This window comes from Lates calcarifer, linkage group LG20 (assembly GCF_001640805.2).
Source record: "Lates calcarifer isolate ASB-BC8 linkage group LG20, TLL_Latcal_v3, whole genome shotgun sequence".
NCBI lineage: Eukaryota > Metazoa > Chordata > Actinopteri > Centropomidae > Lates > Lates calcarifer.
Window position 1 is genome coordinate 18,352,699 of NC_066852.1, and position 21,001 is coordinate 18,373,699.

General features: G+C 40.9%; 1 protein-coding gene across 1 annotated transcript; it reads right to left on the minus strand.

Annotated features, from left to right (window-relative positions):
- Positions 1–2,327: 2,327 nt before the first annotated feature.
- Positions 2,328–9,659, minus strand: spry4 (sprouty homolog 4 (Drosophila)). Its single transcript, XM_018691553.2, has 2 exons — positions 9,395–9,659; positions 2,328–6,845 (listed from the first exon to the last, which is right to left on the minus strand). Exon 2 carries the CDS (start codon positions 6,792–6,794, stop codon positions 5,646–5,648), a length of 1,149 nt encoding a protein of 382 aa, XP_018547069.1. The 5' UTR covers positions 6,795–6,845; positions 9,395–9,659; the 3' UTR covers positions 2,328–5,645.
- Positions 9,660–21,001: the final 11,342 nt, after the last annotated feature.

Genomic DNA, 21,001 nt, shown 5'->3' on the forward strand with positions numbered 1-21,001 from the left:
GTACGAGTTCTGCCTGTTGTGAAATGCAGCAGATAAGACAACAAACATGAGATGGGTCAAGTCAGATTATGTCGCTTGGAGGTTGCACCTGAAGATTCTTTTGTCCTGCGTTATCGTTTTTTTTTCTCTCTAGTGGAACTCTTATGTAGTGACAGTACAACTCATACACACACACACAGACTAGTCACACGGGTCCTAACTGGAGCAGTCCCATCCAGCCTGAGGGCCACTGACACACTTTTACAGAATGAAATGACCCCTCTGTCACTCTCTCCTCTTCTTTCTCTCTCTATTCCATCTCCCTTTTATTAAAAAAGGACACACATTTTATTAATGTCCTGTTCTGAGTTGCTATTTTAGATAATTAAAGTATTTTTCTCATGTGCATTCATGTAACACTGTCATGTTTGGATTTGTGAATGTCTGCATGTGTAAGAAATTGCCAGTGTAACAGAAAAACTTTGCCATAACAACAGCTGATGTGTGTATGTGTGCTGGGCGTGACGACCTTATTCTTGACATTGCACAATAATGCTGCAAATGAAGCACAGCACAAACATGCTGCAGCCGCAGTCTGACATGCCAACTCTCCCCAGCATGGCTTAGCATATCAAAAAAAGACAGTAAACATTTAGATACTTTCAAATATGAATTTCAGTAATTTTCTGTTGTATAGTCCCGTGTGGTAAACTCAGCCCTTTTAAGTGGAACAGCAGGCCAAACCACAGCACAAATAATTATTTGCATACACAGGTTTTGACCCAGGACTGGTTCCTCAGTGAATCCAGCCTGTTATAATAGCTGATAATAAATGGTTTCTTCTTCACCTGCCTGTGCTGAAGCTTCCTGTGTTGATGATATATATGTGGCCCAGTGGGGTGGAGATGACAATGAAGGTGTGGAGGAAGTCAAATGCAGGTGTGTGTGTTTGTGTGTGTGTGCACACATATGTGCAATATGAAGTCTGGTTTAGTCACTGTAGACCTTTTTAGCACTGGCCTTAGCAGAAAAATAAACACTCAGAAAAATAAAGGTGCTAAAAATGGTTCTTCGGAGTGATGAACCATTTTTAGTTCCACAAAGAACGTTTTAGCAAGTGGTTCTTTAAATAGCCATCTCTGCAAATGGTCCTTTAACGCACCCCCTGGGGTGCTTTAACTGTGTGTGTGTGTGTACGTGTGACTGTGCATGTGTGTGTGCATGCTGTCCCATGTGGGTGCTGACAGACCGGCAGGTAAACAGGCAGGTTGGTCTCTGATCTCACCTGTTGGTGCAGACACAGCAGCGCCTGCAGGGCTTCTGCGGTGGAAACATGTTCTTTATGTGATGCTGGAAAAGCCAGGTCAGCTCTTCTCTTCTCTTCTCTTCTCTTCTCTTCTCTCACCTTTTCTCCTTCATTCGTTACCCTCTCCTCTCCCAGGTGCAGAGAAGGGGTGGGCATGAGGGGAGGAAGAACGCCTCAGGGCAACAGCAGCACAGGTGGGCTGGGGGGTGGGGGGTGACGACAGTGTGTGTGTGAGTGTGTGTGTGACAGGAAGATTTTGTGTGTGCTCCAGCTTCATAAAGAGGTGCTTTGGAGAGAAAGGAATGTTACACATCCAGATTATAACAGACCACCCCTATAAACAAGAAGGAAGTCAGTTTAACCTGTGAGTCAAACACACACACACAACCACAGCAGCCTTCTACTATGTGCTCTGAAATGATGTGAGCACCTTACTGATTCATGTTTCATGTTACATTGTCCAGAGGAAGTCTATGAATTATACTCTGTAATTTATATAATATTTTCTCTTGGTTTAAGGTCAAGCTGCTTTATTTAGCCTTTGCCACCTGACCTGTGTTTTATAGAGTGCCATCTATTCACACAGAGGAAGGGGGGGACCTCAGGAAGTTGACGTGCTAATGTAAAACAACTAAAGCCTGTAAATGTTGTTTAATAGAATGATTAATAGTTAAATTAATCAGCATTTAGTAATTTAAGTATACTCACAAGAAGTACTTAAGTGGCTACAGAGAAGTTAGCAGTGGGTTAAAATGTATTTTCTGTCCAAAAATGTACTGGGCATGTACATCATTACTGCAGGATATAAAGTTTCACTCAGCATGTTGGACCTTTAAAAAATAGAAAATGTTCCTTTGTGCATATTTGGTCATAAATTAAGCTATGTATTTTTACATAATATGTGTTTTTTCCCCAAAAATCCCACTTAATTTCCTTGATGTCGTTCACGGTCATTCTGAAAGTAGACTGTATGGTATGTGTGTTTATGTGTGTGGGTGATTTGATAAAAAACTACTCAGAAAAGTAATGACACAACAGCCTGGAATATTTAACAATATATATTTCCATTGTCAATGTACATTCCATTTCGACATAAGCTTTCTTCACAAACAAAAAGTTGGCATCTAAATAAATACTATATAAAATAGAACTTCAAAATAAATATATCTATAAAGGGAACCTTTTATATGAGAGATTTTTTTTCTTTTTGTTATATCTAAACAAAACAAAAGCACAGATCTCGTTTCTTAATCCCCAACATTGACATTGCAAAGGCATAAAGGAATGGAGTAGCATCAACCCAGCTGTATGAGACTTTTCCTCTTGTTTGGGGTAGAAAATAATAATTAAAAACATGATCCGAGCCCGTAAATGAGCAACGCAAAGGGGTATGAGTGTGTAAAAATCACAGCATTGTAGCAAAGGAAAAGAAAGAGAAGGTTTTAATCACTGAATTGTCGTTGTTGGTGATTATTCCACACCTTGAACAGGCTAGCGAGCACATGTGAAAGTGTAAAGCTAACGTGAAGTGAAAAACATTTCTCTTGCACTGACAGAGCAGAGGAATTAAAGAAAGAAAGGCATCAACTGTCGAAAAAAGAGGTCCACTGGTTGAGAAAGATGGCACTGAACACAACTCAAGAGGAAAAACGGGGAGAAAGGGAGAGAAAGAGAGACAGACTTGTCTTTCTCTCCCATCTCTGTGGTATGACAAGTTTATGCGCAGCAGCTGTGTTTGTCAATCAAGGCCAGGGGTGTTTGTTGGACAATTTCTCAGAGAGGAAGGAGGGAAGAAGAAGGGGGGTGGGGGTGGGGGGGTAAGAAAAAGAGGGGAGAGAGCTGAGACACTGAGCAGTAACAGCAGGAAATGGGTTGATCCGGATAGGGGTAGATTGTGTTCCCTGTGTGGATTCAATGAGTCCACAGTCTTTAGGACTCTGAGAGGAACCAGGGAATTAGCTTAGCCTCTCGACTGCTAATGAGCCATGGATAGCATAAACAGCAGGAGTTTTTTTCCTCTTTTTTTATTGCCGGGCACACTTTTTCTAATTCAAGTGCTAGTAATAGAAAGACCTGTCATTTTTGTTACCCCTTCCCAAACCTTCCTCTTCGCCACCCTCCCTCTCACAACCTCAAAACACCTTTATCTTACCCTCAAAATATATATCTAATATATTCTCTATATATTTTGTACTGAATTGTAGTTATAATGTACCATGCAATCTTTCAAGGACATTTAAAAGTCTCTTCTAAAGAACACAAATGTTGTGAAACTATTTACAGCAAATAACATTTCACCTGCATAGCTCTATTACTAAATATATTGTCAAAACATTTGTGATTTTTGCTGCCCACCTACACCTACCAGGCCTTTGCCCAGTCATACAAACATTCTCAGTTTTGGCACCTTTCTCTCAGACTGAATTGCTAGGTTTTGAAAATATTGCCTCATACATTCAAGACTAAGGACAGTGTGTTTTTTTCTTTCCTTTTTTTCCTGTGTGATATCGGCTTTGTGCAACAAGACAAATACAGGTATGAGCAAAGTTTGGCACCCTAATGAAAGTTAAGGGTCCAACATGAAAGAGAGGTGTGTGTTACAGAGCAACAAAGACAATATGCCTTTATGCCAAAAAAAAAAAGGCCATCTGTATTAAAGGGCAGCATGCCTTTAAGAACCAACTGCCGTCAACTCCCATTTGGCAAGAGTGCATAACAACTGTGATCACTCAGACAGCAAAAACATGCTACTGTATGCTAGCTTCCTTTGGCAAAGTCCTAAGAATGTCATGCAAGCCACAAAAATAGACTTTAAGAATAAAAGATAGACTATCTGACTAACACAGCTATGCAGCATAATGATTAGAATTTAATGAAGACACTGTGTATGTAGAGGTGGTGGTGGTCGGATGGATAGGGGTGGGGGTCGTGGGCTAAATGTAGTGCACGCCAATGTAATGTGAGATAGCTGAGGTGGTTAATACTGTGCTTTAGTACGTCCTTTAAGGGGTTTGCGTCTTCCTAAAAAGGTTGTGCAAGTGGCAGGTTTGATTTTAGACAAAGGCTGACTAGATACAAACACAACAACGACTTTGCTATGCCTTCTCTCCCCCTCTTCACTCCCTATCACTTGCATCCCCTCTCCTCCTGAAAACATGATTTTCTGGCCAGTTTGTCTCGCTTAGCTTACTCATTTTAAATTATTCACTATTGCCTTTTTGCCCCTAAATGTTTCTTTGCTGTCTTGTGCAAAGAGGAAGCAGACCAGGCTCTTAGGCAGTTTAGAAATCAACATGCTGTAGGCCAGGTTCTAGAGAGGATTACTGTGACAGTCCCTGAGAAGGTTGGGTGTACTTTAAAAAAAAAACACATTTCTCTACGACACATCGACTTCTAGCACGGTGGGTAACCATTACACTAGAGCATGCAGGTCATGACATGCATTACCTCCGAGGTGATTGGTGAATGGCATTCAAAATCGTTTAGAATGTCTGGGCTTCACTGTCCCAAAAATAGGAAACACACTGTTAAAAATGATTATCTCTCTCACTTGCAGTACAACTGCCTGCACACAATACAGAGTGAGAATTGTGGGAAATTACTATTATTTTAAAGTCTTAAAGGTTTTGTTTTTACACCTCCTCTGTGGAGATAAAAAACTTGGAGATAAAATGTTAGCAATATCGAGCCAGCATCTTTAAGGTATAAGAGGAAAAATGGCGACACTAAGAGATGGTGATCATCATTATAGCAGAGAGAGTGAGTGAGTAAGTGGTGGTTTCACTCTTGCAGTGGCCTATAATAAAGCCACAGTATAGGTAATCACTTGTTTTGTTCAGACTGGGGACTGTGCTTTTGGGGGTGGTAAGGGTTGTACAGATATTTATCTCCATCATCATATAACTTCTATGTTATCCAAGGATCAGCAAACCAGCTTCTGATTAGTTACCGTTACAAAATTAGCTGAGAGATACAGAGCAGCAGAGAGGTACAATGACTTTGTGTCTTCAGCCATCTTCACACACACCACAAACACCAGTCCCACAATCTAGTCTCTTCTTCTTGTGTCACTCTTACAAAACAAAAAAACAAAACAACAACAAAAAACCATCTCAGAGGGCCCGTTAGCTATTCCTTCAAGCCAACTCTCTCAGATCAGGCCCGTTTTGTTCACCACCCTATCAGACATAGGTCAAAAAGCCATTTAAGTACCTTTGATTTACATAAGTCATCTTCCAGCAGATTAATGGGGTAGTTTAAGGGGTTGGTGTTGGATTGTCCTATCCATAGAGAGCAAGCAAGTACTGTGTAGACCTGTCCATTTTTTAGCAAGGCTACTGCCAGCCAATTTGGTCCAGTATCATGACGCCTGCTGTTGCTTCTCTAGCTTTCCAACTTTTGCTTCCACACCTCCGTTTTTACACACAGGGACACTCAAGCCACCCTGCAAGTTCTTGCAGCGGCAGCCAGGCCTGCTAACATTGTCGTAACACTTCTGTCCCAGTTTGGCCAGGCCCATGGCTGGCAGATAGCAGACCAGGCAAGGCAGGACAAGGGAAAGGGCGGCCATGAAGGACCAGCGCGCGCAGCAGTTGGCCTGGGAGCACGAGCATGGCTTGTCGGCGCAGGAACCCTCGTCATCCTCATCCTCAGTACAGTGGTAGAAGATCCCTTTGACCAGGCACATGCAGGTGGCTGTATCCACCAGGCTCTGAGCAGAGCACAGGCACTCCTGGTTGCAGACCCAGCAAGAGGGTAGGGTTCTGGGGAGCGTACACTCCGTGCAGCGGCACTTCCCGCAGTGCTCGCAGAGAAGGAGGTGCTTCTTCTCGGCCGGGGAGGAAGGGATCAGCACCAACCCCTGCTGACCACCAGTGGAGCACACGCCTCCTGCAGGAACCTTTGCAGACTTGAGGTCCAGTGATTTGGAGGAGGAGGAGCAGGAGGAAGCAGAGGAAGAGGAGGTGAGGACCTTAGATTCAGAGGAAGTGAAACAGCCTGGAGTTCGAGTAGTGACTGTGTTGAAGGGGCCCTGGTGGGGGTGCAGGTTTGGGTTGTGGTCCACTGTTGGGGTGGGTGCAGCATGGTCCAACAGCCTCTGGTCAGATGAGGTGCTGCTGCTGCTGCTGATAGAGCTGGGCCTCCCACTGAAGGAAATCCAAGGGTGGGTGGTGGTGTCCTGGTGAGGGTGAGGCTCGCACCTGCCCTGCTGGTGGTGCTGGTGTTGGTGATTGTGGTGATGGTTGTGGTTTGCCCCCAGGAAGGCCTCCTGATTCTGACCAAGCCAGGTGATTCTTCGGTTTACAGACTTCTGGCTCGGGGGCTGCTGGGAGACGACAGCTGGGCTGTCTATGTAGTCATTCTCCACATGTGAGGACTTTATCTGATCGATGGGGTAGATGGTGAGGGGGTGCTGTAGGCGGCCATAGGGCACTCGACTGTCCAGCAGGGGCTGGGATATGAGGGAAGAGGACACGCCGGGGATGTGGTGGGGAACCCTGGACTCCATGTGTAGGCTGGTGCCTCGCACGTCTTCACTCTAAAGCAGCATTTAGCAAAACTGCAAAGACAGATACAAAAGAGACAGTTATTACTTGCTGTATCTGCTGCTGTTCTCACACTTTTACCCATTTGACCCTCTGTTTTCTAAAGGCCTTATCTTAAACAGTAGTGACAATGAAAAATAACACTGTCCAAAGAATGACAGCCAAGGTAGCTATAAAGGACAGAGTGCAAGTACATAAACACATTGCCTTCCTTAATTTGTCTTTAACCAAACCAGGGCAGGTTGAGGTTGAAGCCGTCAGTTTACTTGACATGATGTGAGAGGAAAAACATCAACATATGCTGACGTATATTGGTGGGTCATGTTTCCTGCTGCTTTTGCATTACCGCTGTTGATACCTAAACCCTGCTTCATCTCATGACTGAGCTACTAAAACTACTCTCCACGTTTGAAAATTTTCTATATGACTGTAATAGATCATACAGTGACTATCCAAGAGCTAAAGGGATCACTCAATTTCAGATCAACACATCAGACAGCATGTAAAACTAACATATATTACAAACAGTTTCTTTCATTCAAGACAATGATTAAATCTTAAGAACCAAAGCATTTCAGTCTCTCAATAGAAATCTTTTTTCCAGGCCGGATCTCTGCAGTAATCTGAGTGTAGAGTTTCCAAACGATCTTGATTTTTAGACTGAATACCAACAGGGTTTCAAACCTCCTCCATTCTAACTTTGACATTAGAACAATAGAACTTGGGCTCTCATCGCCTCCCTTCCAAAGAGCAGGGAGCACTGGAGAGCAGGGCTTGCATGCAAAAGACTCAAAGATGCAAAACAAGGCAGAGCAAAGAGAGGAGAGGGCTGCCTGAAAAGGGACTTCAACAAAGACAAAACGAATGCAAGAGGCAAAGGAAATGAGTTCTTTGTATAGGATCACAGCAAAGTGAGAGTTATTAACAAATACCAAGTAATGTAATTTTAGTGTAGTTTAGTTAGCAAATTTCTCTCTCAATATAAGTTAATCAGAGTAACAGACCAGTCTTGGAATTTGTGAATGGAATGAATGTGAACTGCAGTTTTTTGTGAATGAAAGCTGCAGGCTGCACTCTACGTTGCAAGCATGGATCAATGCGTCCCAGTCATGATGAGCCTGAATGAAATCGGTTTCATCCATTTCATCAATGAGCGCTCGGCAGCAGGCAAAGGACCTAACCTACTTTACGGTAAACAAAAAGGTGATTGAAGACAAACGCCGCAGCACAGGCAACATTTCAACTGACCCATATCTGCGGTGTTTAGTTACCTCATTGCCAAATATACCCCAACGAAACCCAGTTTGTTCAGACGATCGGATGCATGGTGTTTCTGACTATTATTTCAAGGCAATGTGAATTTTCCTAGGAACCTCATAGCTGTCGTGTTGTGGCTCATCAACACATATTAACCTGCTTATTGGTCATCTATTTCATCTCAAAATGACTCAACGGCAATGCTTTTCTTGACCGTCAGCTCGTGTTATTCTCCTTTTCCTCGGATTTCGCTAAAGCCTGGTGGTTGAGAAACCTGTTGCGACATTGCTGGCACCGACAGAGGGGCTTGTGATCGTCAAATCTAGACCATTATGAGCTCCAAGCCGGAACTGTGCGTGTGCGAGCGCGTGTGTGCGTCCCTCCCTTCAATATGTGAATGAACTGAGTCATAAAAAAACGGAGGCGGCCGCTCGGCATACTCAAATAGCATGTTTATATAGGCATTGTAACCACGTATTCAACACCTCGGTCCTAATATCTGTAAATTGACCAAAGTGTAACCTTGATAATGAGAATGGTACACCGTGTGCCAGTACCGGACAGACGACTGTCGGGTAGTTTTAATCGTCGGCATTTAAGTGCGTAGTTTGATGCGTAAACCTGGATGTTATCGTTCGTGGCAACTAAAAGACAATCAGATTAAAAAACAAAATTTGACATTTTAGAGGAAGTGCAACGGAATGAGATGAAAGTGCTTGGGATTAATAGCAAAAACACCTGACACAACCTACATGGCGTGCCAACCAGGCGGTCGCTGCAGAGCGAGAACGACACACGCAAACGAACCGCCCGAGATAAAACATGTAAAGGCTTCAGGACGGAGATATATTAGACAGAAATTGAAGTATGTTCATATTCCGCTGCCTTTATTATGACAGTGGCTTTCAAAGAAGCTACAAACGGCGTCGCGATAGATGTCGAAATCCATATTCGCTGTCAAAAAAGCGGCATTTCGAACAAGTTACACTTTAAAACACGACACCGTTTTCCCTTCTCTCTCTCTGCGCTCTCAACCCTGCTTTTGCTACAAAATGGGTGGTTAAATATTGACTTTGTGTGCAAACACGGGGTCGGGGGGAAACAGCTTGTTACAAAATAGAATTTGCAAGAGCGTTTTTTCGTGCCTGCGATCCAGCGGCTCGGGGGGGGGGGGGGTGTTGAGAGGGGGCAGTTGAGCGTAGGCAGTAAGAGAGGTTTAAGAGGATCTGTCGGTCCGTGCAGGCGCACCACACACAAGTTACAAACATTTTAACGACGAGAAAACAGCAAAGAGCAGATCACTTACTGTGGTTTCAGAGTAAAATTCTCATCTCTTCGTTGCGCACGACGTTTGCGCGCTGGATATATAGTCCAGTCCGAGCAAGCGAGTAGCTCCAAAAACAAAAAATTGTTGAGTAAAGATTAAGTCCAGATATTAGGAAATAATATGAGCAAGGTGGGCGAAAGGAGAGCGAGCCTCCAGCACTAATCTCCACTCGCTGGTGCGTAAAAGGCGACTGCGGTTGTGGACGCAGAGCTTTGGGTATGATGTTGCAACCACCGAGGGGGAGGGAAGTGAGTTTTTATGAATGGGAGGGTAGAGGAAAGGAAAGGGACGGCACTGCGCAGATGCCTCGCCCCCCCCCCCCCCCTTTTTTTTGTGAATGGGAGGGCAGAGCGACTCGGGAGGGCTGAAATGCGGAGGTTACATTTTTATGAATGGGGAGGACTCAGAATGGCATTGCGCAGGCGCGATGCCGAGATTTTTATGAATGGGAAGGAATGGCGAATGAGACGTGTGTGTGAGAGAAAGAGCGAGAGAGAGATGGGGGGTGGGTGGGGGTTGAGGGAATGAAGAGGTGGGGGCTTTTATTGGTCACAAGGGCAATGTCAGGTCTGATTTACATAAAGAGTCGGCTCATCGGCTGTGGTGCCACTCTCGCTTTATTTTAGCCCGTTAATTTATTTATCTATGCAGCTCGCGCTTCCTGCTAAAAGAGACGTGATTATGGTATTGTGTAATAGATGAGAGAGCGAGCGAGATGTGAGTGGGCTAAATCTGCAATTAATTAATTATTTTTTTTCACCAGTATTCTTCTGATTCTGATGAATTGGTGCCAAAGTGTCTAATGAAAAACATGAAGAGGCAGTCATGGCCTGTTTTCTAGAAAACAAAACACCCCAGCTAAAGCCACGAATCTGAAAGGATACGATACCAGCGGGTTCAATAAATGAAAGACAGTGGAAGTCTGAGGCTTATTTTTTCATTATAATCAGTGTATTCTCTGGGCTATCAAGATGTCAGAGAATCTTTCAGATCACATGCCTCAGCTCGATTAGGATAAATAATACCCTTCCTGTTCTATCTAAAGCGGTTTATTGCCAACAAGGACGTGCCCTTCCTTCCTCTGCTACAATGTAAGGTATGACTACGGCTTCCATGGCGGTGTTTTAGAAAAAAAAAAAAAAAAAAAACAGAGGAGAAGGAGGAGGAGGGGAGGCGAGGAGAAGGGGGGTGGGGAGGGGTGCTATAACGCCTACTCTGAAACGCAAACCAGCATGAGGGCAGGCAGGATTCACAAAAGGACAGGATGTTGTTGATTTGTACCGAAACCACACGGAGGAAATGAGTGTGAATTTCCCTTCTCCCTGACATCCCAGTGTGTGTGTGTGTGTGTGTGTGTGTGTGTTTCCCTGCGACACCCCCCCCACCCCACCCCAGCTTGGGGCTTTTAACCAGTCAAAGGTTAACAGTTGCCCCATTATCCGTTTGCACACATCACCATGGCAACCACTACACCTCCAAATTGGGATTACTGTTTTGGAGAAAGCTGCAGAGACAGAGAAAGAAAGAGGGAGAAAAGGTGTTTAATTTATTTATGTCTGGATGAATAAGGGTTAAGTTATTGTCTATACACTGTCCCATTCATCTCTGTAAAAACAATCAAGTTTAAACAAATGAATTTTAAACAATAGCTCCTGATCAATTGCAATCGCAAATGTAAAAATCACTGTCAACATTTACATCGATGAGTCTAGTAGTTTATTTTTATTGCATAATTGTGAGTTTAAAGGGACTTTATTACACTTGATTGTGCTTTCCATCCCATAATATCACAATAATATTCTTATGTACTTTTAATATTCATACACAGGTGTGACTGTGGTGCTCAAGAGTAAATTTGTGGTTCTTATCATGCAACCGGCATGTTTTTTGTTTTTTTGTGTTTTGTTGTTTTTTTATTTTATATTACCAAAAATATAATTTACATTGATATGATTAATAAATAATTGTAACAAGGAAAAAATAAAAAGCTAAGTAAGCACATAGGCAAATGTATGATATGGGGTCATATCAATGAAACTGACTGGACTTTATTCATACAGTGGTTTTACACAGTTCATATATAAAAGAAGAATAAAAGAATACATTTGAATGACTATATAACTACACTGTTTTTAAATAGTATCTCTTAAATATCTACTATGCATTACAAAATAGCTCTGTGTAAACAATATGCCTTTATGTTACAACTATGACTGTGTCAGTAAAAAGTAAAAACTGAGAGAAGCTACTTTAAAGATGTACTATACTGTATATTACGAAAGAATGAAAGCTTTCATAATAGTCCCACAAATATGTAAATCTTACATGGCAGCCTGTCTTCCCTTTCTCTATCTTCTCTCTCATGGAGATGCACATGCTGGAAATACTTGCAGATTTCTGTCCGCAGCTGCGTGGCTCACAGGCATGGCCTACATGAAGTGCTTGTTGAATTGTAGATTTCTTGTCGGTGTGATCATCCAGGCATACATGCACGGAAGGGAAGGCCTAGATTTCTCTCCAGAGTCTTCCCTCCCAGCCTTCCTTCCTGCCACATCTGTTGGCTACTGCTGTGAGTTTGGGATTATAATGGACAGCCCCATCTGCTTCCAGAGCAGTTTGACATATTTAATGGTAAAAGTTTTTTTCATTCCCTTGAACAAACCTAACAAAACCTTCATTATTAAAACTTTCTTTTGTCTTTGTTCTATTTCAAATATCCAGTTGAACTCTTCTCCCCATGCAGCTCTGAATGTTTAGATCCAGACTAATCCACAAACATGACAGCCTAAATCAAATTACAATGTCAATAACCTTTTTATCACTTAGGTCTATCACTTGATGTATTTTACTAATCTATTGGCGTTTGTCAGTCGAGTATTTCCTGACTGTTCCCAAGACACAATAACCAGAAAAATGGTGGTAATTGTTTGTTGTATGTGTGTTTGTGTGTCTGTGTGTGAGCAGAGTGTTAGATGGCAGTGCTTAAATGCAAATCACAGTGATAGCTCTTACAGAGTGCTCTCAGCTTACATCAAAAGCTTCCTGTTGCAGGTAAGCCATCATTTACCCTCCACCCCCGACACTTTACAATACGCATCTCTCACCAATTAGCAGTTGTGTGGGCCTGTAGTTGTGGTGTGACAGGTTGAAGATTGTGAATGCCTTCAAAGTGCATTTCACGCAAAGCCACCATGACTCTATGCCTGCTGCTTTCCTCAAATCTTGAGAAAAAAGTGGTGCTAACTGACAGTAAAAATTGTTCTTAAAAGGAGAGATTTAATGTTGGTCCATTGTATTTAATGCACATGCACAACATACAGTATAAACATGGCCATATTAACCTCCTGAGGGGCCCTGGGTGAAAATTTATAGTTGGGCCCTGGTTGACCCCCATTTTACATGGCAGTATCTTTACTTCCCCAGGCACTGACAAACAAACCAGTATTCAATACAGCTGAAATGGGTGGTTGACTAATTGTTTGGAAGTGAACTGAAAGAATATAAATTGGTCACAATTTTGATAATCGTTTAAGAAATTTTTCAAGCAAAAATGTCAAAACATTCACTGGCACAAGCTTCTCAAATGTGAATATTCACTAGTAACCTAATTACTAGTACTCCTGAGGCTGTAGTTTCTCCATGTAAGCTGGAGTTTTTTCTCTGCTCACAAAGTAATCATTGTTTAGCTCTTTTAAAATCACAAAACTTTCAGTTTCTTGTAGCAGCTGCTGCAGTGAATGGCAGTTTGTCAAAGAAAATGGAAAGTAACCCCCAGGAATACATTTCATTTTTACAGAAAGACTGATGAAAGCAATGCTGAATTGATTTGAGTTTCAATTGCGTTACTGGAGCTAGTGGAACATGGGCGGGCCCCCGGTGTGATATCATAACCTTGGCTCTCTGCACAAATAAATGTGCCTTGCCTTTAGTGGAACAAAATACTAACAAATGTATAACTAATCAAATTGTGGGGACAGAAATGATATGGAATAAACCTGTGGCTTTTGGGGCCCCTGGACGCCTTGGGCCCCTGTGCAGTTGCCTACTTTGCACATTTGGCAATCCAGTATACTGGATAGCATAAGCATACATTTGCTCAATGCACAATTTTGAATCACAGTTCTGCAACAGACAGAATGATTTATAAAAAATACTGTAAAATGAAGATGCTGGGGAAAACATGTTCAGTTCCTAAATATTTCCCCTCTAAAAGTAATCCTAACCCTATACCTAACACTACCAGTAAAGATAGCTACATTTAAGATTAGGTACAGACAGTTGCAACCCCACAGAAAATCCCAACTCTCCTTGGAGTTCTGTCTCTGACTTGGCAACTTTCCTTTGCTTGCTTCCTGTAAATATTTGTGTTGTTAAGGAACATTGAGCAATCCTATTCTACCTTCTGGCTGTGAGCATTGGACCCCCTGGTAGTCTACATTCAGAGGAATGACTGTTCCTACATATCACAACAACTGTTTGGTCATGATGAAACTCTGCCTGGTTGTGGAGCAGAATGTTTGTTAGTCAAATTACGAAAGGATGTTGATGCAATGATGGATTAGAGGAGACTTCCTCCATCACACTCTCACAGCATATCATCATCACTGTGGGATTTTTAAAAATGTTTACATCAAAATATGATGTTTACTGTTACTGTCAAATTATTCTGATTGTTCTCTTAATATAGTTTCTCTAAAATATCTCAGACTGATGTCCCATTGTCTGTGATTAACTACTTATTGTACTAAGAGATACTTCATATAGCCTGAGTAGTGTATCCCTACCAAGGTAGCTCAGCAGCTGCCAGGGGGCACATGGAAAGTTTAACTAACAAACTCAGCTAAACATGGCTTAAAAAATATATCCACATATTTGTGTAAAGGAGGAAAATACACAGTCAAGTAGGATTAACTTGGTATGATATTTAGTAAATTAACAATAACCAGTAAGCTACAATTAAAATAGTTAGCTATTTAAAGTAATGAATAAACAGTTGAAATAGTTTGCTGAAAGGGATAGCTAAATGCTGACATAAATAGTCAAAAGTAATAGATAAACAGTTAAAATGAAAGAAACCTGAGTGAAATAGTAGGCTAAAAGTTACAAATAGTTTGGCTAGCTACAACTAATGAATAAACAGTTAAAATAGTTAACTCAAAGTAACAAGTGATGAATAAATTGCAGATACCTCCAGCTATATGTACCCAAATATTGACAGTTTAACAGTATGTAAAAAAAAATCAGCATCTGCTAAAAATGTATAGTGTATAACATCTACATCATAATAAATTCACAAGGGCATATGGGAACATGAAGGGTAGTGTTGACGAAAGGGTGCTACTTGAACTCATCTGATAGGGCTACGGGGGTATGTCAGATGAAAAAAGGTTGCAAACTACTGCAGCAGAGTATACTTGTGTTTTGTAATTTTATCGTAAGGGTGGTGTAGAGAGTAGCTAGGCTTAGGGCCAACAATAACAGAATTAGCAAATGTAATGACGTGTTAGAACCTACAGGAACACTCAAACTGAGCAAGCTGAGAGCTGCATTGTAGAAAACTCTATAGTTTGCCTGCAGTGAGAGGCGGATCTCGACCACGAGGCCAGGTAGCTTCAACTCCTCAAATATTGACTTCCTTCCTCGCTACCCGCCTGGTCAGGAGGTGTGTTTGTATGCTTTGGAGTCAGGAAAGGTGTGTGGTAAGAGAGGTAGGAAGGGGGGGTGGGGGTGCATGTACATGTGGTTGTGTGAGTCTGTGTGTCCACATCCATCAAAATAAAGAGTTTGATGACTTTGGCCTGCCCTTATTGCACCATAATAGGATACATTAGACCTAATTCACTTAGAGCCATTAGAGAGCTTAAAAATTCCTGTAAAGGAATAACAACACAGGGGCCAAATGAGCTACAGTGGCTCTGCTCCCTAAGGAGTTTCACAACAGATTGTTTTGTAACAGGATCCCAACTAGACTATTATATTACTTTTAATCAAGTATTTATTTGTGGACTGTGGGAAATCAAATTTCCTTGCAAAACTTGGATTCTAAACTCAACAGTTTCACTTCATTATCTATTAATCTATTACAACTTACTTAAAATTTCCTTTAAATGCATGGGTAAATCCTATATTTTGTTAAGTTTTTGTTGTAGGTTGCATTTTTGAACAGCTTACTTTTAAACCTTTTTGGTCTGAAATGTATTTTTGTTCTATTGTGAGTTCACAATTCATCATATTTTGTCAGTGTATACACAAGGAATACATTCAAACAAATCACTGTCATCACCAGAATTGAAATATTTCTACTTTAACCCCAAACCAAGTAATTGTGTCGTCCGTCTAGTTAGCTCTGACATGACCTTATTCCACATCAGCCTAAAAGCTTTGCATGATCATTTGACATTTTGAGAGGAAATTTCGTGACCAATAATTTTACATGGTTATGCAGGAGGAAATGGGGTTTGTGGCTCCAGATAGTCACACCCATTGTGAGAAAGGTCCTGGTTTCTTAGTACCGGTCTGTCCAGGTCAGCAGTGAACCCACAGGACGCTGTTGTTTTTTGTTTCCTTTTTTTTTCCTGGGCAGCCATCCCAGGAAATGTGGCCTCACCTGGTTTGGGTTGGTCATACTTAAGACAACATCAAGTAGCATATGCCATTTAGCAGAATCTTTTTTCCATTCTCTGGGCAAGAGAGTTACATTGAGCCCTCGAAATAGTGACCTCAAAATAAATGCACATAGTCTAGACCCCTATTAAGAAGATTTTGTCTCAGAGAATGCCTGCTGAAAAGATTGTTGCTGATAAATTGGAAGAAAACTATACTTATTTGGTGCAACAAGCAATGATTAGTTGATTTATGCTTTTGTATGTGAAAAATGTTTAGAAATGAAATTAATGTGATAACAACCTACATCAGCTTCATTTTGCTTTGACTCTCAGGGACAATTGAGGATCCCTAGTTTGGAAACCCTAACCTTGAGGTCAGGGAGACTATATTTTCACTGGATGACCCAGGCTTGGTGTCCATGTTGACAAGCATCTGCCCTGCTGAAATACTCTCAAGCGTGACCCTGAATCCATGTCAGCTGCAGGGGTGCTGCTCTGTCCTCTGACCCAGACCTCTGAACTTCCTTAGTTTGTGGAAAAGTGATGAAAGAATTTCCTTGTAGGGATCAATAAAACCATCTCATTAAAACACTATGATACATTTTAGTATGGGTGGTCCCAGGGAATCATAGGATTTCAGAGGCCTAGACTATTGATCATTTCTTCTACAGCTTTATATCATTACAATTCTGGCCTAATGAACTCAGGGAGTCAGGGCAGGACCTGAGACCAGCAGGATGGTTATGGATGCATATATCTGCTCATACATCCTCCTTTTCTATTCATTCTAGTCCTATGGCACCTATGTGAGAATACGAACAAAAGTACAGAAACCGGTACAAAATAATTTAAGTACTGAGATGAAAGGGCCACATCTGACAGCTGCCACATCTGTTTTTTTTCAACAGATCTCTGCATGATACATAAATAAAATCATATTACTATAAATAAAACATGATACATGTATTCACCAACAAATAGACAGACTCCAGTGGATATACCAACAGTGGGCATGAGAGAGCACTTTCAACAACAGTGCCACTCTTGCCTTAAAACTACATTTGAACTTGAGTGCTTTGTTCACTGGGGGATGCTATATAAATCCTTTTTCAACAGTTCCAGACTGATACTCCTGTTTTTTGGGTGCTGTAGAAACAACAGGACACTCTACCATGCAAAATATTGGAGAAAACATTTTGTATCATTGGAACTGAGTGTCAAAACAGAGCTGGAAACTCTTGCTGTGAAAAAATGATGCAGATGACATATAGCAGAGCAGTTTATATTGTAACTTGTCTCTCAAGGTGACTGAGGAAAATATATACATATTAGAAAAAGCATTTTCTGGTCTCCTCTTGTCCGACTCTTCCGTTTTCACATTCAATTCCTAATACACAATAACATAAATGTACATGCACAGAAAGACATCCATAAACATTCATGAACATACAGCACATTCAGAAATCACACACACACCCCTAACTTGGCCTTCTATCACTGTTTCCATAGTCAACCGGCTGGCTGATATTATGTCTAATTTCAGGCATGTAATTAGTGTGTAGCCTGGTCTGGGTCTGTCTGGGTCAGTGTCGAGACTGTATATGTGTGTGTGTGTGTTGAGTCTGATGTTAGCCAGCACCACAGGATGGGACTGCACCACTCTGAGCAGTACCATACGTAGAGGGCAAATAAAAAACACATTACTGTGCTCAAACACACACACACACACACACACACACACACACACACACACACACAGAGTAGTGGTATCCTTGGTAGCCCTGTGCCAAGGATGCGCAATTGGTCATATGTGCAAATGCATAAATAGCAGAGAACAACCAATATGGGGCAATGCTTTTTACCAGTCAGCCGCAAAACATACACATCACTCATATTAAAACTCATGAATGTGCCAAACTAAGCAGACAGACAGACAGCAATAGAATTTTGACTTTCAAATTTGGATGAAATGCTAATGATCCATGTCCCAGTGAGTAGTAATAGGGTACATCAAAGACAAAATAATATATAAATAAAAGCATGTGTGGGCTCAATGTTACATTTATGAAACTAATTCTGACACTGACATAAATGAGAGGAGTATTAAAGTTCAGTTACAGAGAGGGAAAGGATTTCTAAAGTTGCCCAGAGAAAAACACCATATTTTTGCCATTTTCTTTCTTTCTTTCTTTCTTTGCATTAGTGGTGCAGAGCTGGTTTTGCAATCCTGGTTAGAGCAACATCTGGAAGTTGCCTTTAATCCACAGCCTTCAGTCTACAGACTTTTATACGCTGTTTGAAATTCTACAACATAATACACCTAAAAGTGCATTTCAAAATGCTACATTTTACAAGATGTTATATGTCTCCAGAGACAAGAGGGGAAAGTACAGGTATGACAAACTGTCCAAGTATGGGGTGAGTAGTTGGTTGCTTTACTTAAGTGAATGTAATAGTATTTATTTTATATTTAGTAAATTTATAACACACTATAATGTAGCTGAAAGCATATAAGTGTTCATTAATGTATTTTTCAACGACTGTAACTCCCGTGGACACCCATAAGTGGATGTTGGTAAATATACAAATAATGAATAACATAGTAAAACACATAATATATAATATGTTTTCATAAGAAAAGTTATTATTGCTGAAAAATACTAGTTAATAAACACTTAAAATGCCCTTATAGCTGCGTACAACTACATTATAGTGTCTTGTAAACCATTTATTAAATGTTTGCATGCTGCTTATAAATGCTAAAAAGGGGGACTTCAAGTGATGCCAGTATTCTAGCAATCTGTACTTAAAGTACTTAAAGTCTGTACTTAAAAGTACTTAAAGTGAACATGCTCAATATAGAACAAAGGACCATGTGAGTATACTGTAGGCCTGTTATTAAATCATCAATACTGTTACTTTACTTTTTAATATACTGTTAGGTTTATTGTGTTCATACAGTAAGTCCATCATATGTTTTGTGTAGAAAAATCTTAATTTATAAAGTAACCAGTAAGTATAGCTGTCAAATAAACATGGAGGAGTATAAAATAGCATGAAATGTAAATACTCAAGTAAAGTACATCAAATTTGCACCAAAGTACAGTACTTGAATCAGTATGCCACTGAATCTGTGTGTGGTACATGCATGCGTGCATGTGTGTGCGTGTATGTGTTCGTCCCCGGGGTGCCTGGATGATATGTGCTCAGAGCGACACTTGGAATGCCCAGAATGTGAGGGGTGGCGAGGAGAAGTGCAGGTCTTTGGGGCCACACCCCTGATGGCAGGTCATGCTTCAGCGGTTGGTTGGTCCCTGGAGGTCGGAGTGCAGTCGGGGTCCTGTCACTCCTCTGAGGAGAGGTCGAAGGTTGACTTCCACCGGACCTCTCCTTTCCTCCCCTCGCCCGGCGGGGTTCTTGCAGCTTAGACAAGAGCCATGAAGTCAAAACCAAACCGATGTTTTAGGAATTTTTCAAATGATTAGAAGCCCTACTGCTAAAATCTGTAGATTTGTCTCAACTTTTTATTCTTTCCTACATGCATGTAGACTATACAAACGTAGTACAGAATCTGTGATTCATCAGGTATAAATATCTCACTGTGGTTTGAGTCTACAACATCAAAAATATAATCTTAATGTTTTTATTGAAAGAGTCATTTAAACCCACTTTGTTCCAGCCAAATGGTTTCAACTCTCAGCTATTATGATTTAAATGTTCTGTATCAGTACATTTGCTCAGTTGTAGGTGTTAAAGTGTTGTGTCACATCCTCATATGCTGCTGAGCGAAGGTGGAATATTATTATGTGACAAAATAAACACCTCACTGGAAAGGACTTAAACTCTGAATCACAAGTACCGTAAGAGTATTAGAGCTGAAGGCCAGTCACCTCCAAAGCAGAGGTCTTACTTTCAGCTTAAAAAAAGACATTATGTTCAGAGGAACCATTGCAGTAATCATTTCTGACTTCCCAGATAGTCACTGCCTGCCATTCATGTCTGTTTAGTTTGATAATAGATAACACATTCTTGAAACTGGCTTTGAGATTTGTTACACATCACAGTGAATAAGACTAACTTTTCAAAGTTACACTATCATTATTAATCATTGCTCATTAAAGGTTACAAATCCTTTTTAACTTTTTTATAACTTTCACTTTTTATTGAGCTGCTAGTACAGATGAACCAATACAAATAGTAATTTTTGCATTACGGGGTACTCAACAAGTTAAAACTCATCAAGATCACACTGATATATTTAGAAGCTTACTGCGCTAATTTGTATGAGGTGATATTTCAACTGCTGTATATATCTAGTTTCAACATGTTTATGTGGTCACACTGATAAGAAGAGCCACAGTTATCTAACATCTACTAAACATGTAAACACTGATGACACATACACTCCATGGAAATACACATTAGGCACAGTCATATATTACTTGACTAAATATAGCTTTCTTACTTTCCAATGGCCTCCCCCTCGTTCTGGGTCTCTTTTTGGTTATAAATCACACTATTACAGGTTGTCATTTGAAATGTTAGGGTATATTTAATGAATACATGGGTAGATACTAGCTAGGTACAGAGGACACATTATAGTAGGTACTGTAGCTACAGTGGGCCAAATGTACAGGTGTTAAAATGAGAAGAGATTCTCAGTAATACATTTTAAGTATGTAATCTTAATGCTTGTTGACAGCTGTATGACTTGCATCTTTGTACAACAGGTTATGACATATTCTCTAAATAACAGTGAGCCTGAGCCTGAGAACATACTGTATGCAGAGTAAGAAAAGACTCAAATACAAAAACTCAAAATACAGAAACAAGTGCTCAGAAAAAAACAAAACTGCGTTCCAAATTAAGTTTCCAGGGGACACAAAAAACTGACAAACATGTCTGGGCACATCAGGTCTTGCCATGGCTGGTGCTCATAGAGTTACTTGGTCAATGACTTATCATGATAAAGGGACATTAG